At 39.4% G+C, this 27614-nt stretch overlaps 1 protein-coding gene across 1 annotated transcript in view; it reads left to right on the forward strand.

The window, feature by feature from the left end:
• Window positions 1-27614, forward strand: part of PCDH15 (protocadherin related 15) — a 1384495-nt gene that overhangs the window by 381913 nt on the left and 974968 nt on the right. The window contains exon 9 of the mRNA XM_044299661.1: window positions 4195-4307. Coding sequence (XP_044155596.1) covers window positions 4195-4307 — 113 coding nt within the window. The remainder of the gene's footprint in view (window positions 1-4194; window positions 4308-27614) is intronic.

Here is a 27614-nt window from a genome sequence, read left to right on the forward strand (position 1 = left end):
AACCCACCCAACCCCATCCCCCCCCCCCCCCAGGTGTTCCTTGTAATTTTACCCCATCCAGAACTCCATCAGACCTCCGATCAGATGGAAAAGAATATTATTTTTATTTAAAAATTATCTTATTTCACTTCAGGGCAGATTCTCACGCTCTATCCCTGCTGGGGCCTGGGTTGGGTCATGACACAGTGCTGTACTGCTGCCTGCTGCTGCCTGCGCTGCTCCTGGTCTCCAGAGGGTGCACATCTGACCTGACTGCGTACAGAGCTTTAGGTCAAAGTGTGTACTGTACGCAGCCAGTCAGGCAAGCGACTGAGCAGAGACCAGAACAGGGGAGCGGCCAAGCCAGGAGGCGGAGCGGGGAGGGAGCACGTAAGTCAGTGCCAAGTGCTCACTACTCCCTCCGTCCTCCAGCACGGCCAGCAGCCTGGCAGGCGCGGCAGCAACGTGGTCAGTGGCCTGCCTGTCGCCCAGAGGCTGGGGAGCTGGCCTGCACCCTGAGGCTGGAGCCTCCCCAACCTCTGTGTCGGCCCAGCCCTGCCTCCACCATCATGATTTCAGCTAAGGTTTAAGTCCTATTCAAAGTATTAGAAAAAGTAAGGGAATATTAAGTAACCTTAGCTTTTATTTTAAAGTTATAAACATCTTTTGGGGGGTATTTTTGTATTATTGCTTTATATTTATAATGGGATATAAAGTACTTATTTTTCCCTATTTTTCAAACACTTCTCTCCTGAAGCCTATATGCTTTCACATGTATTGTAAGCTGCTTTGTTGCCTTCTCAATGAAATCTGTTCAAGGATTGGTCTGACGGCATACTCTGTAGCTCCTGTAACCCTTTTTTTTTTTTTTATATTACTTCTTAATACAAAAACATATACAATATAGAATAGTACATCACCACCCCAACCTTGAAATGGAAAGAAAAGAGAGGAAGGAAAGAAGAGTGAAAGAAGGGGCAAAGAGGAAACAAGCAAATAATTACATATCAAACCTATAGCCATGTTTCCTTTTTTACATTAGGGTTAAGGCTTCTCAGCCATGGTTTCCATATTTCATGTCTCTTTTTATTTATATTTCTAGCTTTATATAAAGCCAGTTAAAGCCGTGCACAGGCATGCTGAGTATGTCCACTAAAACACAGTTTGGTGAGTCTAAGGGGACCCTAATCCTAAGAAATATTGTTTCTACTACTTGTTGCCAGAACATAAACAACCTTAGACAATTCCATATGAAATGGACCCAATCAGGTTCTATGCCCATACACATTTTCTTGTGTTAATAATATAAAGAAATTTAGCTGTTTAATAAAGTCAATGTATAACCATAAATGAGCTCATTCTCTACTGGTTATAAGGCAGATATTTTTAAGATAAACCATAAATCCTGTTCAAACTTGCCCTTCAATTTCTTTATACCATAACAACAGAGAGCTGCGTTTAACTTCCAAAGTGCCCAACCTTAAAATAATAGATTACATTTTCAAGATAAAGCTCTTGTTAATAGATAATAGTGCCAATGTTTCCAATCTGTTTTTGGGGGGCGGGGGGGGGGGGGGGTTTAGGTCTATGTCTGGCTTTTGTAGCTATAAAGGCATAATATAATTGAGTGTAGTAATACATGAAGACCTACTACTAGAGCAAAATTAAAGAAATGAAAATGTCCTCATTAAATAAACATGTAACTAAATTTGACCCCACCTTCTTTTTAATTTTAATCTAAATTTGAAACATTAAGGGGGAAATGTAACATTTGAGATGGTTTTGGTGTCAGTTTTAAGTCTGTTTTTGCTTTGTGAGGTTATGCCAAATGTATGAAATGGCACACAGTACTAATTTCTTTGGCACAAGTGCAATGTATTGTATGACTATGTCTGTAAAAATACACTAGGGAGTTGCCTGGCATTGAGATGCAACTTTTTTGTGACTGTCACATATCATAAATTAGACTTATAGGTGTTCTAATCTGAAATTCTGACGACTTTTCATTCTACTTTTAAAGGTGGCAAGAATCACCAAATGTCATAAAATATGCACCAAATATTTACATCACAAAACCTGAGTAGCAGATTTGATTAATGTACCCCTTCTCCCATAAAGGTGGAAAACACAGACAACCTCTTATATCTACTATTTTCTATAATACCAATCACACATTGTGCTCCAAAGTATGTGTTTTCATTCTATTATGAGGTGCCTTGTTAAAATTAGGAATTTAACTTGACTTAGAATTAGGCTTGAGCTTCTAATCGAGCCCTTTGGATCATAGATTCAAAGTCTATTCGTTCAGACACTTTGTTTTAATGCTGTCCAGAGGCCAGTCTCCGTATAGCACTAAAATGTATTGTCTCCGTGGAGGCAAAATTAGTTTTAGCCGAAGTCATGCAAGACTGTAGTGAATGAATTTGGTATTCATTACTGCATCTTTAAAAACATTTAAAATTTGGAATCTGAAGTCAAGTTTGGTACCGGACAGGACTCCGAACAGCATAAAATGAAGGGTTTGAATGAATCAACTTTGGTTTGAATTATTAGTCCCATTAAGCATAGTGCACTATATGGCTTCCTTCCTATGTAACTCAACGAAGGATACAATATAGAAACATAGAAACATAGAATGTGTCGGCAGATAAGAACCATTTGGCCCATCTAGTCTGCCCAATATACTGAATACTATTGATAACCCCTGGCAATATCTTATATGAAGGATGGCCTTATGCCTATCCCATGAATGCTTAAACTCCTTCACTGTATTTGCAGCTACCACTTCTGCAGGAAGGCTATTCCATGCATCCACTACTCTCTCAGTAAAGTAATACTTCCTGTTATTATTTTTAAACCTTTGCCCCTCTAATTTAAAACTATGTCCTCTTGTAGCAGTTTTTCTTCTTTTAAAAATTCTCTGATCTTTTACCTTGTTGATTCCCTTTATGTATTTAAAAGTTTCTATCATATCCCCTCTGTCTCGTCTTTCTTCCAAGCTATACATGTTAAGGTCCTTTAATCTTTCCTGGTAAGTTTTATCCTGCAATCCATGTACCAGTTTAGTAGCTCTTCTCTGAACTCTCTCCAAAGTATCAATATCCTTCTGGAGATATGGTCTCCAGTACTGAGCACAATACTCCAAATGAGGTCTCACTAGTGCTCTGTAGAGTGGCATGAGCACCTCCCTCTTTCTACTGGTAATGCCTTTCCCTATACACCCAAGCATTCTGCTAGAATTTCCTGCTGCTCTATGACATTGTCTGCCTACCTTTAAGTCTTCTGAAATAATGACCCCTAAATCCCTTTCCTCAGATACTGAGGTAAGGACTGTATCACTGATTTAATATTCTGCTCTACCAGTATGGAAACTATATAGATAAGAGATAAGAGGGCATACATATATCATAAGTCCCTAGCTTCTACTATCCCTTTAGTACTGTATATACTGAGCTCTATATATATATATATATATATACTGTATATATATATATATGTCACTATTGTTTCTTGTATAGCCAATTAGACTTGTTAAAAAATCGCTAAAATTTCAATAACTGCCTAAGGATAGCAAATAATTGACTGATTGCTATTACTGTAGTGAAAATGCATACCTTATTACATCAGTTATATATAATGTATTGCATTGCTAATTGATTTCTCGCCTATTGTTTTTGTTCTTTATGCTTAATTTGCTATTGTGTGGTGGGAGGTAGTGTATGCGAATTATGATGTTTGTTTACCATAAACAAAGAGTGACAAAATACTTAGTTTGACATGTACTGGAACTGTTGGTAAATTATGAAGCATCATCTACTGTTTTGATTATTCTTTCTTTATCTGTATCTTTTGTGATTCTTCTTTAAATATGTTATGTCAAATCCCAAGGTATCCTCATTTTCATTCACTCTTGCGATTTATAAATGGCATAAAACTCAGCCCATTATACAATAAATTGCTTGATGGGTTATTAAAATCAGAGACAGTATTGAACTGTCGTCATCATATAAAATATTGTCAGTCCCTGATCATATTAAGTTCTGCTTCTTTTAAGCTAGCAATTTTTATTACCTGTATGCTTTAGTGAATGCATTTATTATCCCTTTGAAATTGAATGAAAGCAGCATACCATATACATAAGGTGCCATGGATAAAGCAATTATTTTGTTTTGTTTTCTGTCAATTAGATGTTCAAAACATTGTCTTCTCTTGCAGGTACTCCTGAGGATTATGCACAATATTTCCATATGAATCGTACAACGGCTGCGCTTACACTCCTGAAACCAGTAAACAGAGATTTGCACCAGAAATTTGATTTGGTGATTAAGGTAATATTCCTAATTTCCACTTGAATAATCATGACTCTTTAATGGTCCTAAGAGAAATTAAGTTGTGTTCAATTCATTTAAGCGCAGTTATTACTATTATCTATGATGTATGAAGTACAGCTCTGAGGTTGAAAAACATACCTCAATAGAGATATCATCTTGAATTTACAAATTAATTGTCCATGCTCTCATGGTTGTTGGAGCTCTATACGAAAAGAAAACATCACGCAGTAGCATTATTTAAAGAAGACACTGATTTTGGTCAAGCTTGAGATACTTTAGTAACATATAACTCCCCTCTACTTGGTTTCGGTACCAGGTACTGTGCTTTGCTTTCCACTGTGGGTATGGTGTACACTCACTGTAGCTGGTATCAGTGTTGTGATGATTCTCTCAGACTGATCAGTAGTCAGGAGTACGGTCATGTGACTTTCATGTTACTGGCTTGGCTCACTTAGGTGTGGTAAATAAAATGGCAAGTACTATCTTTAACTTTGGTATAGTAGAAAATTAGAAAAAGGGGTAGAAAAGTGTAGAATTGAGTATAGTCAAGTAGTGGACACAGGGCTATAGGGTCAATTTTTTATATTTTTTTTGTTTTGTTTTTTTGCTCAGTCTATGATAGATCTATTTTGATTTGAGTTGTAACAGACTCCATATGAATAGGGCCAAGGGGGTGTGAGTAGATCAAGAGTAAGGAGCATTCCCACTGTGTAACCACTACCATACTGTATTTGACATTGTAAAACACATTTCTAGTGTGACATGTTTAAATAGGACCAGATATTCATAGTAAAATTATGTTTAGAGATGAACAAAGTATTGAAAAATTGGACTTGGGTGCTTTGCTGAATAAAAAAAAAATGACAAAAATCAATTAGTGACAAATTACTTCCTAGAAAGGCTTGTTTTCATTTGCTTCCATTTGATTAAAATGACAACTAGATACTGATTGCTTGCTGTATACCAGATTTATCATTGACATTTTTATTTGGAGGTACAGATGTTTCCTTCCTTACCCTTACACATCCTAAGATGTGTGTTGTAAAATTACCAACTTAAAAACAAAACAATATTCTGTCACAAGATGTCTGTCCATAATGTGCCTATGTGTGGCCATTTGGTGGTTGTGTTGAGAATTTCAGCCTGTTTATGAGTTTTGCAAGAATGTTACGATATTGCATAATATTAATTATATTTGACTATACATATTTGCCTAAACCGAACATATCTGGATTTCTTGATGGCTTTACTTTACCAAAACTGTGTTATTATTCCTCTTTTTTCAATTTTTTTTAACGTGCTGCATTATTAGCATACATCCTAAAAATTTCTGATAAATGTCGAAATGTTGAATATAATCATAATCATGATCATGTTTTCCCATAGGGTTTCCATAATTATATAACTAATGGATAACAAAGCTAAAGTAGATAACACTTGACCACGCTCTATAAAATGTTTGTTTCCGCTTCATTATAAACCCATTACTTTTTATTAACACTGCTTAATAAACTAACCTCAAATAAACTTATTTTAGCCTATCAATAGTGGCTCTTGCAAGGTTAGAGTGGAAATAAACTTTACAGGATAAAACATTGTGGTGTCTCTATCAATAATATGCAATTAGATAAGCTAAAAGGAAGTACAACTATAGAAATCATTATTTTCCTGTTTATTTCTATTTTGTATAGTAAAACCTCAAAAATATAAAATGGTATAGCTTATATACCAATAAAAAAATTATTGTAAAAAATTATTGTTTTTAGCAATGTAGGTTAGTACTGTATCTCCCAGAGTTTTACACAGGTTTACAGAGTGTTTTATACTTATGACTAGTGTTGATAGAGCACTAAAGTGCTTGGGTGCTCGAGTAGAACAACTTGGGATGCTCGGGTACTCTACCGAGCACTCGAGCACAATGGAAGTCAATGGGAGAACCCGAGCATTAAACCAGGCACCCCCTGCTCTAAAGAGGAGAGGGTGTCTGGTTCACATGAAAAGGTCAGAAATTAATGGAAACACCACTGAAATGGTTCGGGAACAGCATGGGGAGGATGTCTGGATGCATCTTGGACTCCCAGGTCGCTGCTGGGAACAATGTTGTCCGAGTAGTACACCCCTTTTACAGACTGACAATAATACGCACTAAACCAAAGATGAAATAGATTTTAGAGGAAAAACTGTTAGGAAACATTCTTTCCTATATATTTACTTGTATATAAAGTGCAAGTGCTGCCAAAATTTACAAGGAACAGGCACTCCGATACAACCTGTATATCACATAAAGGAGGGCCTCATTCACATTGTGGTACAATTGTTCAGGTAGTTGGACTCCTACTCTCATAAAACCTATGCACTAAGTGAAAGGATTGCAAAAAATTACAAGGAACCGACACTCCAGTACACCCTTTATTACCAATAAAGAAGGGCATCATACACACCATTGAAAAATTATGATTGATGGCCTGCTAGTGACCCTCAAAAACATTAAGAGCAAGGGCCTGCTGGTGACCCTCTAAAACATTAGGGGCGAGGGCCTGCTGCTGATCCTACCATCTAAAACATTAGGAGTGAGGGTCTGCTGCTGAGCTGACCATCTAAAACATTAGGGGTGAGGGTCTGCTGCTGAGATGACTCTCTAAAACATTAGGGGCTAGTGCCTGCTACTGATCTGACCATCTAAAACATTAAGCAAGGACCTACTGCCGAGTTGACCATATAAAACATTAGGGGTGAGGGCTTGCTGCCAAGCTGACCATCTAAAACATTAGGGGGCGAAGGCCTGCTGCTTAGCTGACCATCTAAAACATTAGAGGTGAGGTTCTGCGGCCAAGCTGACTCTCTAAAACATTAGGGGCGAGTGCCTGCTGCTGAGCTGTCCATGGAAACAATTAAGGTTGAGGGCTTGCTGCTGAGCTGACCATCGAAAGAATTATGGTTGAGAGTTTTTGCTGCTAAGCTGACCATGGACCATTTTGATAAGAGTCGACCTGTCAGCATTTTCAGTTGACAGGCGGATGCGCTTATAGGTTATTATGCCCCCAGCAGCACTAAATACCCGCTCAGACAAAACGCTGGCAGCAGGGCAGACCAGCACTTCCAAGGAGTAGAGCACCAGCTTGGACATACAATGGTTGTAAGGCACAGAGGGATCATTGAGGACGCTCACACGGTTTGCCACATACTCCTTCAAGCTCTTCCAAAACTTTTCTCGTCTTGTGACACTAGGCTGTGCATCAAAGTGAGGTTGCTGGCGGGGCGCCAGGAAACTGTCCCAGGCCTTGGAGAGTTTTGCCTTGCCTCTGTTGGAACTGCTGTGTGCCCCCGTCGTCTCCCCTCCTCGGTTGCCCAAGGAACTGCATACTTTGCTGCCAGCGTTGTCAGCTGGTAATTTTTGGAGCAATTTTTTCACAAGGACCTTATGGTATTGCACCATTTTGCTCGTCCTCTCCACCACAGGAATGAGAGATGATAAGTTCTCTTAGTAGCAGGGGTTGAGTAGGGTGAACAACCAGTAATCGGTGTTGGCCAAAATACGTATAATGCGAGGGTCATGGCAAAGGCAGCATAACATAAAGTCAGCCATGTGTGCTGTTCTCATCAGGAGGATGAATCTCAATCGCCTCATCCTCTTCCTCCTCTTTGGACCATCCACGCTGAACTGATGGAGTAAACCTGCTGTGGGTACTACCCTCTGTAGCGGAGGCAATGTCTCCTGCTCCTCCTCCTCCTTATCATTATCCAATTCTCACTGAGAAGACAAACGGAGGGTGGTCTGGCTAGTGGCTATCACCTTGTGTACTGTCTTCCCCCATTTCCACCTCTTCCACATGCAAAGCGTCCGCCTTCATTGTGAGCAGCGAGCGTTTCAGTAGACACAGAAGTGGGATGGTGATGCTGATAATAGCGGCATCGCCGCTCACCATCTGTGTTGATTCCTCGAAGTTTCTTAAAACCTCACAGAGGTCAGACATTCATGCCCACTCATCGCTTGTGAATATTGGAAGCTGACTGAAAAGGTGACGACCATGTTGCAGCTGGTATTCTACTACTGCTCTCTGCTGCTCACAAAGCCTGGCCAACATGTGCAACGTGGAGTTCAAGCGCATACTCACATCGCATAATAGTCGGTAAGCTAGCAATTGAAAGCGCTGCTGCAGCGTTACCAGACTGGCGGCAGCTGTAGATTGCTTTTGGAAATAGGCACACATGCAGGACATCTTCACCAGCAGCTCAGGCAAATTGGGGTAGGTTTTGAGAAACCACTGAACCACTAAGTTGAACACGTGGACTAGGCATGGTATGTGTGTGAGCGAGATGTGTGTGAGCTCCAAAGCTGCCACCAAGTTACGGCCATTATCAGACACAATCATGCCTGGTTGTAGGTTGAGTGGCGAGAGCCACAGCTCAGTCTGTTACTTTAGACCCTGCCATAGCTCTGCGGCGGTGTGCTGTTTGTCACTTAAGCAAATTAGTTTCACTGCAGTGCTACATTGCTTCCAGCTACTGACTGATGGCTGACTGGTGCTGCAAGATGATAATTCAGAGGTGGTAGTGGAGGAGGAGGTGGAGGAAGAGAAGGGAGGGTTGTAGCCACTAATGTAGGCGGCGGCGGAAATCCTGATTGAAGTAGGGCCTGCAATCCTTGGTGTCAATAGCACCATCCCAGGGTACGACTTGCTCCCAGCCTCCACAACGTTCACCCAGTGTGCAGTCAGAGAAATGTAGCATCCCTGGCCAAAAGCTCTTGTACATGTGTCAGTTGTTAAGTTAACCTTCCCAATAACTGTGTTGGTCAGGGAACGGGTGATGTTACGGGACACATGCTGGTGTAAGGCGGGAAGGGCATACCGGGAATATTAGTGGCGGCTGGGGATTGCGTAACGTAGGACGGCCATCGCCATAAGGCTGCGGAAATCCTCAGTGTTCACAAGCCTAAATGGCAACATTTCCAGGGCCAGCAATTTGGAAAGGTGCACATTTAGTGCTATGGCCTGTGGGTGGGTGGCTGGGTATTTGCACTTTCGTTCAAAGGCCTGGGGTATGGATATCTGTACTCTGCGCTGGGACACAGAAGTGGATGTGGTTGCTGATGCTGCTTGCAAAGGTCCAGGTGCAGGGCGGGAGGCATCTGGGCCCGCGTCTTGGACAGGGCATTGGCCAGCACGTAACACGGGGAAGAGGAGGCAGTGGGTGACCCGCAGACACTGATTGCGGACCTAGGCATTTGGCCCACCTATTAGGATGCGTTGATGCCATGTGACGGATTAAGCTGGTGGTGGTGAGGTTGCTAGTCTTCACGCCCCTGCTCATTTTGGTACGGCACAGGTTGCAAATTATAATTCTTCTATCGGCCATACTTTCCTCAAAAAAGCGCCAGACTGCGGAACACCTACCCCTTAGCAATGGAGATTGCCCCAAGGGGGTGCTCCGGGGAATAGTTGTGGGTCTGTTTGGTGTGGCCCGCCTTCTCCCTTTTGCCACCCCACTGCCTCTTTCAGCATGTTGCAGTGCTGCAGATCCCTCCACCTCTGTACTGCTGTCCTTGCTCGGCTTGCCACCTTCCCAGGTTGGGTCAGTGACTTAAAGTTTAACTGTCATATTTTTTTTTTTTTTTGAGTATAGGATTGTGGTGATTAATATCACTTTGGTGGCTCTATTTAAACTTTTCACTGTCTATTCAATTACCCCTTAATTCCACATTTTTGTTCCCTGTACTGCCTACTTTTACCTGGGCTTAAAATAGGGTTGCTAGGCATGGTCCGTCTATCTGTTGAAGGACGGAGCACGCAGGGACTGTAAGTAAATGATTAAAGCCAGGTCCTCCCCAGCAGCTGATAACAGTGCCTGGGCTGTGTCCACTTCTCTCTGTCCCTGCACTTGGCAGACGCTCCCTCACTCAGCAGAGCTGGAGAATGCAGAGTTGAATCAGCGCACAACAGGGAAGGGAGATCTGCCATCTGCTCAGTGTAATAATGAAAGCAACATTTGGTAAGAGGACCCCTTTGTGCTGCAGGAGATTAACCCTTTAGGGGGAGGGCTCTGGTTACTGACACTTTTGGTGGCTATTATTACTGGCTAGTGAGGGTAGACGGGATTAGCCTCAGGGTGAGGGTAGTGGCGGCCATCTTAACTGAATAGTGAAATTGCAGTTTTATGCAGACTGGTTGCTAAGGGCTGAATCTTATTAAATATGGGGTAAATCAGTCTAATAGTAACTGATTCTGGAATATCATGTTATTAGTAACTGCATATATGAAAATTGAAATTAGGGTCTAAATGTGACAGTTATCCTTTAATTGCCCAGCACCTCCTCTTCCACTTCCTCACTCTGGTCATCCTCCTGATTTGTTGACCTAACAAGAACCTCAGTTATTGACAACTGTATCTCATCCTCATCATGAACCTCTTTAGACACTAATTGCAGTTGGCTTATTGGCAACTGTGTCTCATCATCATCATCCACCTTGTTAAACACTAATTGCTGTTCCCCACCGTCATCTTCTTCTGACTGTGGATGCTCCAGAGTTTGGGAATCAGGGCACAAGATCTCATGTCCCTATGTAAGCAGGCTTGGCAAGAGGCCCAAATTAAGAAATGGCGATGAAAAGAGCTCCTCTCAATATCCAAGTGTGGGATCACTTGTTTGGCAAAACTCTCCATGGTGGGAGGAAGGATGATCAGGGTGAGGATTCTGTTGACCAGATTCTTGGCTACTGAGACTGGATTTTGTGGAAGACAGGGTGGTGCTTAACCGACTGGAAGCATTATCTGCTGCAATCTAACCGACCACCTGATTACACTGCTGTTACTTTGAGAGTGGTGTCCTGCGCTGCCTTGCAAACTGGGAAAAGTAGCTAGGTATTGTGGATGTGTTTCTTGTGCTCTGGCAGCAGGCACAGTTTCACCACACCCAGGGCCACGGCCTCTGCATGCACCATCACCAGCACGGCCACTGCCCCGTCCCTTATTGCTCGCCTTCTGCATATTAAATAGTACAGATGTAGTAGAGTTAACACACATGGTTTATGAGATGTGTTTTTTAAACTAAATGCGTTAAGTAAACACCTTCAATTGCTTTTTAATGGCTTTTGTTTCAAGATATCGCAATGAGTTAAGAAATTTGAGTTAAGAGTTTGTGTGTTTACCCTGCTACATCTGTATATATGCTTGCAAATATGTCACATGTACAGTAGCGCAGGTTTTGTAAGTATATGCACAAATAAATTAAACTGAATATCACAGATATTTAGGATGCGGCAAAGAAGAAGAAAAAGAATACCGAAACAGGAGCCGCACGTCTAAAATGTAACAAATTTATTGAAGAAAACAGACACAACACAAAATAGGTTAAAATTGTTGTATACAACAGATCAAGGCCATGTGAACCATGTATCAGCACATGCCACCCTGGCTCACCACAAATGCATAGACAAACCCCCACATCAATAAGCAAATGACAATATAAAGTGCATGTAATCCATCAACAATGAATAAAGGTTCAGATACTTATCATAAAAATAGCATGATGGGGGGCATGCAGGGCGGCCAGGAAAAAAAAAAGTTCTATTCTTCAGCTGTCGAGTTGCCTCTTGTATATATAAATCCATATCCCATAGGACCACATTTCCGCCCTTATCCGCCTCTTTAATAAGGCGGATAAGCGGATAAGTCCAGCCCCCCCGCCAAAACAAAAGTAAAAAAAATCTCACAAAAACTAGACCCATGTGTGTGAATCAAGCTTTATTTTTTCTGATCTTTATTGCTCTACACCACTTCTTTCATCAGTGGTTGGTCACATTGACATCATTTAAAAATTCTTAAACAATTCAATAAGAAACCTTAGAAATCACTTGTGGGACTTTTTTTTTTGCAGGTAATTTGCTATAATTTATAAGCTGGCCCGCCATTCACCTGGTTACTATTGATCTGGCTTCTCAAACCGCCAATTATCAGCCATAGTTTGTAAAGCTATACCTGCCCATACGTCTCCCCTAAAGTGGACAATGCAGGACAAATGTAAATTTACTTTTCTGACCATCCAAAATAAAATATGACACTAAAATACATGGATAGGTCTGGATTTCTAGAGTTAGAGCTGTTATTTGTAAGTTGTTTTGGCTCACAGACAGGGGGACAAATTTGATCAAAACTTCTGGATTATGAATTAATAGGGCATATGGATATGCACATTAATCATGAGGTAACCCTTACATATACACATACAATAATGAAAATAGGAGCTTTTTCAGGGTCTACCAGAAAAATAAAAATGAGATGCCCTCACCTGATTTCCAAAGGAGCAGCTCACCCTGGCACAGACAGATGTCATTAAAGGACATGTAGTACCTCACTGTACTGTAAATAAGAGCTAATAGGCAACCAATACAGGTGTTTTACCTGAGAAATAATCATGTTGATTAGGTTGGATGTGTGTCTGAGGCATTGTACTGTATGTTGAGCTTATTTTCAACTTACAATGGCCAAGAAAAGACCATTGAAAATATTGTATCTTGAGGCCATAGTACCTAGTGAGACCACTGTACTGTTCAAATGTAAAGTTAAAAGCATAATATTCTCTATGATTTTTCCTTCTGTAAAAAAAAAGGAAAATTTCTTTACCTTCCACGAGAATTCCAGCCCGTTTATATGTTAATCTGAATAGATAAAAATGTATGAACATTTTTTTTTTTTAAAGGATCAAATCCAGGATTAATTCAGGCATAAGAGCATAAGATAACATATTTTGCTATATGATCACAGACCTATTCACAATAATATCATTGAGAGACACTTACAGAAAATTAAAAATGGTGGGTTCAAGTGGCCTTAAGACTTCCTCTGATCCTCTATAATGTACAGTATACTTGGAAATAGTGACTGAATATCTTTAAATACGAGTTAATGTTACTGGTGACCCGGCATCTCTTTAAAGCAATGCCTTCCTCAGTCATCACTAAGCTGAATTTTAGAAGGAAAGGGTAAAAGGGTGCAGTACTTGATATACAGTTGCAAGAAAAAGTATGTGAACCCTTTGGAATGATATGGATTTCTGCACAAATTGGTCATAAAATGTGACCTGATCTTCATCTAAGTCACAACAATAGACAATCACAGTCTGCTTAAACTAATAACACACAAATAATTCAATGTTACCATGTTTATATTGAACACACCATGTAAACATTCACAGTGTAGGTGGAAAAAGTATGTGAACCCCTAGAGTAATGACATCTCCAAGAGCTAATTGCAGTGAGGTGTCAGCCAACTGGAGTCCAATCAATGATATGAGATTGGAGGTGTTGGTTACAGCTGCCCTGCCCTATAAAAGAACACACACCAGTTCTGGGTTTGCTTTTCACAAGAAGCATTGCCTGATGTGAATGATGCCTCGCACAAAAGAGCTCTCAGAAGACTGTAATTGCATTAGTTTCAGCTTGATGACCTGATAGAGAACAAGCACCATATGTGTACGGCACTTGGTGCGTGGCTTTAATCCAGAGCCCCGTATGTGTACAGCAAGGGATTATAACTCCTGCAATCTAGCAGAAGAAGATTGCATCCCCAGATGTCAGTTAGAAACATCCAGAGACCATTAGGAGAAGACAGAATCAGTTTTCAGCGACTGCTATGCAGTGAATAGAGTAGGCAAATATGCCAATCACATGATTTTAGCTCTGCTTGCATGCGGTGTCAGTTTTCCCCTCTTACTAGGGATCCTCAGTAAGTCCCACTTTCTGTGGAAAAGTGAAAATTTTAAAAAGTGTCCATGAAACGGTATATTAATGACCTCTTAAGGGCCTACTATGTTTCAAAAATATATTAAAAATGAGCAAAAATATAATAAAATAATAAAAACACCAATGCTAACAAAAAAACATTGCTATGATGACCCCATTCAAAATAGGGGACCTACTTTATTTAGGCCGGTGTTTTAGACACTGGTCTTAATAAGTCCTGTAGCTGGCGATGTTATGAAGAGGTGCCGGCCTCTACATAACTTCAGTGTATTCAGCTCCTGTCTAAATGTAAGACAGCTTCCTTTCTAACTTACTTTTATATTATTTTCTATGCCTAAAACAGGCATAGAAGATGATGAATGAGTTGGGCTTGCTGGACCTTCCCTTTCCCTTCCCCGCCACACCCAATTATTTAGACCAACCGTGAGCTGGGAAAAGTTGCTGATTGCAGCGATAATAACCTTTGCACTGTAATTTGTGTAAAAAATACGCCAAATATAGGCGTGTTTATGGAAAGTAAATGACCCCCTTAGTCTTTCTTTTATATCACAAATTTATCCAGAATCTACTTCTGGCTATGGCTCAAGCAACTTTTGTCACTTTAACAAATAGCAGTTATGTAGAGAAAGTTAATACCAGCCACTTACTAAAGTATTGTGATTGTCCATATTGATTCTTTTGCTGGCTAGACTAATTTGTCCATTACATTATACACTGCTTATTTTCATGGTTACGACCACCCTGCAATCCATCATTGTAGTGCGCCGGGCTATGTTAGCTCTCATGGTCCCGGCCACTAGAGAGGATGGCACTTTTCCTATAGTGTGCAAGCACGACAACTACTGCTGGATTGCAGGGTGGTCGTAACCATGGAAACAAGCAGTGTATGATGTGATGTAAAAATGAATCCAGACAGCAAAGGAGGCAATATCGAGAATCACAATACATTAGTAAGTATTGTATTAACTTTGTCTAAATGATAAATGCCACTTGCTAAAGTGAGAAAACCCCACCTTTAATCAAAAACTGCTGTGGCATTTTTATAAAATATCAGTGGGGGAGATTTATCAAGGAAAACTGGCTTAGTTGCCAATAGCAACCAATCAGATTTGCCAGTTCATTTTCCAAAAGAGCTCTGAAAAATGAAAGGTGGAATCTTATTGGTTGCTATGGGCAACTAAGCCAGTTTTCCTTTCCACCAATTTTGATAAATTTACCCCTCTGTGTTTGAAACCACCCTAATGCCTAATTCCCACACTAATTTGTGCTGTTATAATTTTTACCACAAAAAACACCATAATTTTTTTTTTCCATATTGAGTGCATTTTTATGATGTTTTTTTGGGGTGTCATTTTACATATACCCATGCTGGGTGAGATAAATATCTTGGTCAAATGCCAACTTTGTATAAAAAAATTGGAAAAGTTGTCTTTTGCCAAGATATTTCTCTCACCCAGCATGGGTATATGTAAAATGACACCCCAAAACACATTTCCCAACTTCTCCTGAGTACGGCGATACCAGATGTGTGACACTTTTTTGCAGCCTAGGTGGGCAAAGGGACCCACATTCCAAAGTGCACCTTTCGGATTTCACCGGTCATTTTTTACAGATTTTGATTGCAAACTACTTCTCACACATATGGGCCCCTAAATTGCCAGGGCAGTATAACTACGCCACAAGTGACCCCATTTTGGAAAGAAGACACCCCAAGGTATTTTGTGATGGGCATAGTGAGTTCATGGAAGTTTTTATTTTTTGTCACAAGTTAGTGGAATATGAGACTTTGTAAGAAAAATAAAATAAAAAAAAAATCATAATTTTCCGCTAACTTGTGACAAAAAATAAAAAGTTCTATGAACTCACTATGCCCATCAGCGAATACCTTAGGGTGTCTACTTTCCGAAATGGGGTCATTTGTGGGGTTTTTCTACTGTTTGGGCATTGTAGATCCTCAGGAAACATGACAGGTGCTCAGAAAGTCAGAGCTGCTTCAAAAAGCGGAAATTCACATTTTTGTACCATAGTTTGTAAACGCTATAACTTTTACCCAAACCATTTTTTTTGCCCAAACATTTTTTTTTAATCAAAGACATGTACAACAATAAATTTAGTGAAAAATTTATATATGGATGTTGTTTTTTTTTGCAAAATTTTACAGCTGAAAGTGAAAAATGTCATTGTTTTGCAAAAAAATCGTTACATTTAGATTAATAACAAAAAAAGTTAAAATGTCAGCCGCAATGAAATACCACAAAATGAAAGCTCTATTAGTGAGAAGAAAAGGAGGTAAAATTCATTTGGGTGGTAAGTTGCATGACCGAGCAATAAACGGTGAAAGTAGTGTAGTGCAGAAGTGTAAAAAGTGGCCTGGTCATTAAGGGGGTTTCAGCTAGCAGGGTTGAAGTGGTTAAAATCGATGGTTGAATTTTTAGTTATCGCGGACCATGCATACACACAAACATACATACGCAAATACATACATACATGCATATATACGTCCTTCTTTATACATATAATAAATACCATGAAATTTATACATTTTTGCAAGCTTTTTTTCCATCTCCATCTCAGAAATCTATGGAAAAATGCCTGGGGAAAAAAGCCATGTCCGAAAGCACACTGCTTTATTTATTTTTAAATAAAACACCAAGTTCCAAAAAATGCTTGGAAACTGTGTAAACACACCAGTGCAAAAGTGCTGTGCTGTGTTTTGGGGATGTTTTAGAATTCCCCACTGACCCACAGGCAATAACTGGCTACAGCACTTTTTGGAAAAATAAAAGATGAAAGCACCAATAAGGTGCTGTTTTTAATGCAGTTTTTTGAGCCTATGCCAGGATCGTATTCAGCAGCATTGAGCAGCATAAATCTTTTTTATATATGTCTCATTTCTCTTGAATCAATGTCTGGCTTTGGCTCAAAAACTACATTACAAGCGGCCACAAATAAAGATGCATGTGAAACAATCTTCAAGGGGCTATACAGAATTAGAAAAAATTGCATTTTGTTTCTCAAAAACAATTATACACCAATCCATGGGATCTAATCTGTATTGTAACTCAGCCCCATTGACTTTAACCCCTTGGAAACCTCTGTTTTACATGTACGGCGGAAGTCGTCATTTTTAAGATGGTGTCCACTTGCTCATACAGCGGGCACCATAGCCAATATGTTTCTGCTGTTTCAAGCAACAGAGATCAACAGCAGATGTATATGATCAGCCGTAAAGCTGATTGAATACATTTAGAACCCTCCTATGCCACGATCTAATGTGACCACGGCATCTGAGTGGTCCAGAAGAGTGAGCCGTGCGCTTCTGCAACAATGCTCCTCAACGTTCCGCTGAGATCAAAAGTAGGCTTAGGTAGCAATTACTAGTATACTTCAATACAGACCAGCAGGTGGCAGCACTGTATTGGTATATTGTAAATAGGGTGGCTATTTAGCCATCAGAGAGAACAATGGGAAAACGAATGATTGCCAATTATAGTCAGGGTGACTTAAATAAAGTTTTAAAAAGGTTTATTTAAAAAAAAACTGAATATATAAAAATATATATATATAAAAGTTAAAATCACCCCCCCTTCCCCAAAATAAAAATATATAACTTATACAAAAAATACATGATATGGACATTGCCATAAGCAAAAATGTCTATTAAAATATAATAATATTTATCCCATACAGAGAATGGCGTAACGAAAAAAAAAAATAGGCCAATTCACAATTTTTTGTCACTTAATTTCCCCAATTTATTTATTTTTTTATAAAAAGAGATCAAAGAGTTGCACACAATTCAAAATAGTATCAATGAAAAGTACAAATTGCCCCACAAAAAAAGCACTCATACAGCTCTGTACACACAACTACAAAAAAGTTATAGGTGTCAGAATAAGGTTTTCATTTTTTTTTTTCAGTATTAAAATGCAAGTGTGGTATTGTTGTAATCATACTGACCTGGAGAACGAAGGTAACAGGTCAATGTTAACACATAGGAAATGCTGTAAAAAAAAAAGGCAATGTGGTGGAATTGATTTTTTTTTTTCCAATGCCACTCCATTTGGATATTTTTTCCAGCTCTCCACTATATAATATGCAGTATTAAATTGTGCCATTAGAAAGTATCACTTCTCCCTCAAAAAATAAGCCCTCATAAGGCTGTGTAAATGGAAAAATAAAAAAAGTTATGGCACTGGGAAGGCAGGCACTGAAAAATGAAAGCGCAAAAACAGAAAATTGTGTTCAATAGGGCAAACTGTTTAGTAAATTACTTAGAGTGGTTTAAAAACGAAATAAATCTATACCCACTCTTACCGTCGTTTGCTTGAGAAGACCCTGCTGGTTTCCACTTTCTGATCAAGCTTTGACACACAAGACATACCAGGAGATGACCACTCATTAAATCACTAGTCACAGTAGGGACTCCTCTCAGCTAGTGATTGTCTGAATGGACCTTTCCTTGCATTCCTTGCATATGGAGAGAAGGCAAGGAAGGAGAGACCAGTAGTGACCGAGCAAGCATCAGAATGGGACTGGTGGGAAATCAGATGGTGAGATTATTTTTTTCTTTACTATTTTGATCATGCTGGGCAACACCTTTAATCTTTCTTCACAGAATATAGAAAAATAATGTGATTTTTCTTACATTCCTTGTGTTTCAGTTCCTTGCCATTTCTATTTAGATGTGATACATTACATGGCCTTATCTGTTTTAGATACAATGGGAGAAATTTATCAAACTGGTGTAAAGTTGAACGGGCTTAGTTGCCCATATCAACCAGTCAGATTCCACTTTTCATTTTCAAAAGGAGCTCTGAAAAATAAAAGGTGCAATCTGATTGGCTGCTATGGGCAACTAAGCCCGTTCTACTTTACACCAGTTTGATAAATCTCTCCCAATATGTTTTAGGCCCCTTGCATCTGACCATATCCATTTTTTGTAGATTGGATGCGGACCCTTTCACAGCACACCATGTACTGTCCCCATCCGTATGTCCATTTTGTACCCCTGAAAAAAAATAAAAAAAATAAAAATAATAGGACATGTCCTATTTTTCTCTGTTTTGCACACAAGAATGGGTATTTCTAACATGAGGCAGGACGCGCAGAATGGGAAAATGTGGGATAGACACGGCCGGTATCTGTGTTTTGCGGATGTGTAAATTGTGGATCACAAAACAGATTACAGTCATATGCATGAGGCCGTATATGCTTTGATGCTAGTATAATATTTGCTAATTCTTAAACATACCATTGAACATCATCCAAGATTTGGGCTTTCAGTAACATGATTTTTATTCTTAGAAGGATGAGGTATTTGGATTATGCATATCTGTTATGACTAATCATCTTCATAATGAATAATCATCTCCTTGCTGCTCACTGATGTGTATCTGTTACAAATGGATTTGGACTCTATTGCTAAAACAGTTTCAATAACACTTCAATTAGCCTATAAAAAACATCTTTCAAATGCATCAAACACCCAACTTAAGATGATCTAATTCTTAGTGATTTGCACAAGCAAAAAAAAAAACAAACCTACAGAGTACATGCTATTTAAAATATCCTTTAATACAAACATGTAGCAATAAATTAGTTAATGAAGCAGTTATTGTAAGCAGGGTGTCTAATTAGATTCTAACCAGCTGCTGCCTACACACAAGAATGATCTTCTGTTAAGCATTTGTTGACCCATAGTTTTTAATCATTACTATGGCCCTCTATCCAGTTGTCCAATTTCATATATTTTCTCTATTCTCACTTTTAATGGATTAAAGGTTATAGTCAAATCTATCCAAGTTCTTTATTATCTGACACATTTTACAAGACCCTATCAAATTGAGATGGTCTCAAAATTATCTTCAAAATCTGCTTGGAAATGTAGAAAATAAAAGTATTTAAAAAAATATCAATTAGTGCAGGGTTCAGTTCTATGAAAGACGATATTGGAGGCTTTCATTGCATAGTTATTATTCACACATACATTTTCATAATGTACCCCAACTCAGATCTTGAAGTATAAAATTAGTGAGGAGATGACAATGGTTCTCCTAGTGATTGTAAGGTTACTTAGTTAACCGTTTAAAGAGTCACTGTACTTTTACACAATATCATTATATTTGATAGACAATGGTATAACTAGCAAATTTAAAATTCATTTAATTTAAAATATATGCCTGCATCCACCTGAAAAAAAAAAAAAACTGTCACGGCCACTAGAGGTCTCACTTTCATCTAATTTGTTGTTTGTCAGGCAAAATATATCTCAAGTATAAGAGACACAGAGGACGACTAACAGAAAATGGAGGTGTGTCAGAGCTACTGTAGCTGAGATCCTGAGGCTGTTAAAAGAACTGCCATTCTGTAAGGGCTCATGCGCACAAACGTATGCATTTTGTGGTCCCCAAAAAACGGATCCACAAAAAATATGGTTGATGTCCGTGTGCATTCTGTATTCAGCGGAACGGAACAGCTGGCCCCTAATAGAACAATATTATCATTGTTTGCAATGTGGACAATAAATAATAGGACATGTTCTATTTTTTTTGCAGAACGGACATACTTCCGTATTTTTTTTCTTTTTGCAGATCCATTGAAATAAATGTTTCCATATACGGTTGGTAAAAAAAAGGTAACGGACACAGAAAGAAAATATTTGGTGTGCGTGAGCCCTAATTGTGATTCCCCCCTCCTTATCTGTTTTTTGAGCTCCCAAGCTAAAGATAAACATAGTGGGAAGTAAGGGAAAAGAAGTCACAGCAGTACAGTGCTGGCAGATTTCACAGAGGGATATGCCCCCTTCTTCTGAGTGAATTGTATCTAGCTATGCAGCTGAAACAGGGAATAATATAGTGTTGAAAGAGACATTAGGAAAAAAAAAAAAAACACCTGTCCCTTCACAGTTTTGACTCTACAAAGAAGCACACGCATTATACAAACTTTTTTGAAGACTCAGGTACACTTTTAGGCTAGGTTCACATTTGTGTTGCAACTTTTGTTCACGATGGAAGCCACAGCTCTCTGCTGGCTCTGTCACTTGACAAATACCACCAGAACCCAAGGACCTCAATTGAATTATTATGGGATTGTGCCTTGGTTTGGCAGAGGAAATGGCTATATATGGGAATCTGCACTCAAGGCTCTGCCACAGATGTGAATCTTAAACAGTTCTTGAAAATTTCACTGGTATAAATGGTATAGGGTATACGTTCCACCTATCAAAATTATATCACTGTCGTTGGGAACGCTAAATGACTGTTAAAACTGTTGCTTTATTAATCAGAAAAAGAAAAGGGAGACGGAAACTAACCTATATTAAAATTCTAGGACGCCATCCAATCAGTATAAGGTCGATGAATAGGACCTAAAAAACCGCAGATTGCAGTAAATGCAGCTGTGGATGGGGTCACTAGAAATACCGCAGGCTAGTGCTGTACTGCTGATTGGAGCATAAGGCCGTGGGGCCGTGCTATTTAAATTCCACAGGAGTAGGCACTATTGCGCGGTCACGGTGCTCTGAACCACTACCAGCTGGTGGATCCCTGGACTAAAATTAATCATGGACTAATCCAGTGATAAACATCTGCCTGCAGAAGCCGATCTCAATTGAATCCATCCGTTCAGGGTGAATCAGATGTCTGAGAGTCGGCCCTGCAAGCACGAATCAATGGATCTAAGCTAAGCTGGGTGGATCAGAAAAAGCTGAATTGCAGTTGCTCATCAATCTGCAGAGGGCTGAGAACTGCAGACCTCAACTGCAGTGTGAGCGCAATGCAGACACATATAGACATTAATTCATCCCCACACCACACTCGACGCGTTTCGCCATAATAGGCTCGTCAGGAGCGTGATGGTGTGGATATCGGGACAATTAATCCAGGCTGCTAAGCCTCCATTACAGAGACTGCAGCTGTAAGTACGAGGTGGCCGAACGCGGCCGCTCAGGTGCACGAAATATTAGGAGTGACTTGCTGTTCTAGCACACATAAAAATAAAATTGTATGGCATTCAAGCATTATATGTTTGAACACACAACACTCTTTATTAATGCAAAGTTCCAGTAAGGTCCAGGATATCAATATGTGTCTGTGGTTGAGCGCAGAGAAACATGGAGGACCTGAACTCAGCTCAGTGCCCCTATCTGTAACGAAGCATTAATTACCATTTGTAACTCTCACATACTGGACTGCAAGGATGGCATCAGTTAACAACACATGATCTCTGTAGTCAATCACGGACCTCAGTGGAGTTTTTTTTGGCATCCCCCCATTCTACTGGACCTGCAAAGTCCATGACATTGAAGGAGCGTAGCAGACCATCACAGATTCATATTAAAGGGGTTGTCTATGGGGAGGAGACACCTTAAATAATAACAGAAACGCATACTTCTGCCACATGAATAAGAATCCATCCATTTACTTCCACACATATATAACAAATAGCTACTCAACTCAAGAAAATAAGAAAGTGTAAAGAAACTTCTAGATGTACTGTGAGAAATCAGAAACAGTAGAATTCTAAAAACAGGAACAGGTAACTGTAGGTAAAGGCTTGCATAAGTAGAAAGCAGAGTTTATAATTTAGGGATCGACAGTAAAGTCTGGAAAGCTGGCAATAAAATGGGATACAGAACATGTGAAGGAGGATGTAATAGCAGACATAAAGACAATTATTTATATTAAAGTCAATAATGTACTCCCAAAGTGTTAATTTAAGGCTGCAATATATTATATTTTATGGCAGCGGTAGCATGAAATGCTTTTAGAGGCTTTTGGTTTGGAGCAATTCATTATTTTTATTGCCAGAAAAACTATTATTATTTTTTTCTTTATGTAGTAATTCACCCATATAACTACAGTAACTACAAATCAAAGCAGAAAGAATTAAACTGTACTGAAAACAAAATAGCTTCCTGTACCCACTAGATAAGGATTATACGTGTAGTTAATGAGATAAACTGCTGGTGTTAAAGCTGGATTCTTATTTTATTAAATGTAAGGGATGATAGAAGATGGTTACTAGAAATGAGGGAATTTCTTAAAAGTTCAATTTGGCTGATTCAGCTGACTTCGTGGGATTCGATTTGCTCATCTCTAATGGTTACTTGTGTCTCACTGAATATTTTTCTAGGAGTACTGGAGTAATATATACATAGAGGAAGAGTAAGCAAAGTATAAAGAAACACTTCAGGCAAAATTGATAGGGTGGAATGATCTTGTATGAAATCTTGTTTGATTGTTGATCTAGTCTGTTTGCCAATTGGAATTTAGTGGTATTTTTTCCTCTTTATGGCAAATTGTCTCATGCCTGAAGGTACCTGTACATGGCGTAACAATCGGGACAATTATCAGGACCATTTGCACTGTGTAAAGCTACACCACCTTTTACCTGACGCTTATTGGGTGACAGCATTGTTTCTGGGCAGCAGAACATCCCGTGTAAACAGGGATCGGCTGTCTAGAAACAAAGAATCTGCATGGGAACAAGCGATCGTTTGCGGGATTGAGCTTTTTGTAAGGTAATCAGTTTTTATAAATGCTTCTTTATGGATTTGGTTGCAGTGTTTGGTTACAGATCCATGATCTGTACAACATGAATCCATAATAAGGACAGTATATATGAGGCCTTACCAGGAAAACCCTGACATTTGTGATTACCTCAATCAGCACAACAAATGGTGGTGTTCACCCTTCCATTGGTGGTTTATCAATGTTTCTGCCACTTTTGAGGACAAGAATATTAAAGTAATCTCAAATGAAACCTTCATGGAACCATCTATGATGCCAATGTGTAATGGATCCAGTATAGTATTATGGCATAAATAGAAACCATAGTGAAAGTGTGAACAGAACCTAAGGTAGATATACAGGTGAAACTCAAAAAAATTATTCATTTCAAATCAATCCATTTATTTAATTAATGCAAATTAAAAGGAATTGCATTAATGCAGCTTAAATTAAGACTTTAAGGTTTCATAAGCTATAAGCCATAATCATCCAAATTATAACAAATAAAGGCTTGAAATATATCGCTTTGCCTGTAATGAGTCCATTTTATATGTTAGTTTTACCTTTTAAGTTGCATTACTGAAATAAATTAACTTTGAATGATATTCAAATTTTTTGAGTTTCACCTGTAGTGCTTCAGAAAAGGATCTGTGATCTTAATTGGGCAGGGTTTGGCCTTTGACCGTTAGGAAGTACTTAGGCCCCTTTCACACGGGCGAGTATTCCGTGCAGATGTTAATCGTGAGTTGAACGTATTGCACCCGCACTGAATCTGGACCCATTCATTTCTATGGGGCTGTGCACACGAGCGGTGCTTTTCACGCATCACTTGTGCGTTGCGTGAAAATCGCAGCATGTTCTATATTGTGCGCATGCAAGTGCGGATGTGGTGCGATTTACATGCACGGTTGCTAGGAGACGATCGGGATGGAGACCCGATCATTTTATTATTTTCCCTTATAACATGGTTATAAGGGGAAATAATAGCATTCTGAATACAGAAGGCATAATACAATAGCGCTGGAGGGGTTAAAAAATAATAATGACAATTTAACTCACCTTAATCCACTTGCTCACGCAGCCCGGGTTCTCTTCTGTCTCTTTCTTTGCTGATTGCAGTCCAAGGACCTGTGGTGACGTCACTCTAGTCATCACATGATCCATCACATGATCCATCGCCATGGTAAAAGATCATGTGACGGACCATGTGATGACAGGAGTGACATCACCACAGGTCCTTTGACTGCAATCAGCAAAGAAAGAGACAGAATAGATGCCGGCTGCGCGAGCAAGTGGATTAAGGTGAGTTAAATTATCATTATTTTTTTTTAACCCCTCCATGTTATAAGGGAAAATAATACAATCTACAGAACCCCGATCCCAAACCTGAACTTCTGTGAAGAAGTTCGGGTTTGGGTACCAAACATGCTGATTTTTCTCACGCGCGTGCAAAACGCATTACAATGTTTTGCACTCGCGCGGAAAAATTGTGCATGTTCCCGCAACGCACCCGCACCTTTTCCCGCAACCCCCGCGTGAAACCAGCCTTAGAGTTGTCATGACTGGTTGGAGATCATTGGTTTATTATATCCATTCTTAATAAAGTTTTATCAGTTTATTGATTATGCACACATTAACATGCAGACATATGATTAGGATGAGACCAGTGACTAAATAATTTTTCTATACATAGTAGTGATGGACGAACATCTGCCGGTATCGCGCAGACACGATAAAATGTTCGCAAACCGCAAGTTCATTCTATTTAATGGCAGTCGAACTGAAAAACCTTCAGCTCATATTTGCAGGCAAGAAATAATTACTAGAAGTGCACAAATAGTCCCACAACATGGACAGTGACATACCAGAATTTGCGATCTCGATTCATAATTTTTTTCAATGCAAAATATTGGCAATATAATTAGCAAATGCACTATACAGTACCCAAAATGCACTATAAAGAAAGTATATTGTCATATAACACCCCGCTTCAATCAGTTTTTTCGGGGGGGGGGGGGGGGGCGACTGGTATATCACACCAGTAGAAATTATTTGTTCCAATAACGCTTGTCCCTCTATATACCTGCAGTATCGCAGCAGAACCGCACAATACAAATGCACTATAATGTACTTTCTAACATAGAAAGTATATTAGAACATTGTACAAGGAAGGCAATCTGCAAAACACGGATCCGCAATTTGTGGACCGCACAATGCCGGCACTATAATAGAAAAAAACTAATCTTGTCTGCAATTACGGACAAAAATAGGACATGTTCTTTTTTTTGCGGAAACGGAAGCACGGATGCGGAAGTGCGGAGCAAATGCAGATGTGTACAGCACATTCCGGCCCCATTGAAAATGAATAGGTCTGCACCCATTCCGCAAAATTGCGGAACGGATGCGGACCCATTTTGCAGACGTGTGAATGGAAAAGATATCCCTCAAAATTAAAATAAATTTAATTATTAAAGTTAAGCAAAAAGCATAGATGTGGTAGGCAATAACAAGTGCTCGGTGGCACTAAATCAGGTGCTCAGTGGCACCAAATCAGAAACCATATGTCCTACCACAATCCGGGGGGTTCCAGTGCACATCAATGTATCCCTGAGGGAAAGCAAAAACATCTATCCCTGGGCTACATGATGATGTGATATTGAAGGACAGGGTGGGCAAACAATTGTCCCTGATATTGCCCTACAGGGGCTATTTTGGTCCTGATAGCTTAACCACAGACCACCCGCCCTGATAAGAGCGACCCCGTCCGGAACCTTACCCTATATAAAAATGGCCCTAGTAAGCCCCTAGCCCCCCGACTTCCAGGTGATCACTATATAGATCTATGTGTTTTTAACTCATTATAAAAGTATATTATAAGTATATCGCACCCCTCTGTGTATCACACATATCGATAGAACATCTATACTAGTCCTTAAAAGGACTTTTGTGGCCCTATTAGCTAGCATTTGGTGTCCCTAACATTCTGTCCCAGCTCCACACAGCAACATCTCCCTACACTGGCAAAACACTGAATGTAAAATGGCGGCCAGATCAGGTTTATTTATAAGGTAGGGGGTATGTCCATGTGCTGAAACGTCTCAATTAGCTGTCCTGTACCACCTGATGGATGTGTCATGGGTCAAAGTTCTTCACAATGTAAAAGAATATGGTGGGCGCAAATATCTCCATATGTTTGCATGTTCGGCGAATCGCGAACACGTAAAGTTCGCAGCAAAATGGCCGCCGGGTGAACCGCAAGGCCATCTCTAATACATATTTTTATTGATTTACATTTGGAAAGAACCCATAGGTTTTAGCTCCTTTTGATGAGATAATCTAATAAACTGAAAGATCCTAAAGACACCATATTCCCTATTCATTTAAGTTTGCCAATGCATCTGCTTCCCCTGGCATGTTAACTGCCTTGATTTTGTTATCCAGGGGGTGTAAATGTATTCTTTGCTATTTTGAATTATCAGTGCTACAACATTAATTAGTCAGGATTTTGTTTTATTTTTCTCTCCAGACATGACATGAAAAATACTGTATTTTGAAAACAAATAACATTTGATGTCACGCTTCCATGACAGTTTTGTTATTTATTGATATGAAGAGGTGTTTGTTTTTATAGTTATTTTGTTGAAGTTAACATTTCTACACAAAATGTGATATTAAGCCAAATCAGTCACTAATTTTTGTATAAATCTTTTAAAAACATGTTATAGTCATAGCCAGGGTACCTTACACAATCTTCTTATCATCTGGGTTTGATGACAGAACATGGTTGCTTTTTGCTAGAGACAGTGCTACTCCTGGCCATGAGTCTTGCCCAGTGTTTTTTTTTTTGTTTTTGTTTTTTGTTTTTTTAGGACTGTCTAACAGATCAATAAAACTTGCCAGAAGAATAATTTGAAGCTTCAAGCACCAATGGAAAGCTTTTGCAGGGCCTGAACAACCATTCCACATGATTCTTCCTCAGTCTTACTAAGGCCTCATGCACACGACCGTTGTGTGCATCCGTGGCCGATGTGCCGTTTTCCTTTTTTTTTCGC

Source organism: Bufo gargarizans, chromosome 6 (assembly GCF_014858855.1).
Source record: "Bufo gargarizans isolate SCDJY-AF-19 chromosome 6, ASM1485885v1, whole genome shotgun sequence".
Lineage (NCBI taxonomy): Eukaryota > Metazoa > Chordata > Amphibia > Anura > Bufonidae > Bufo > Bufo gargarizans.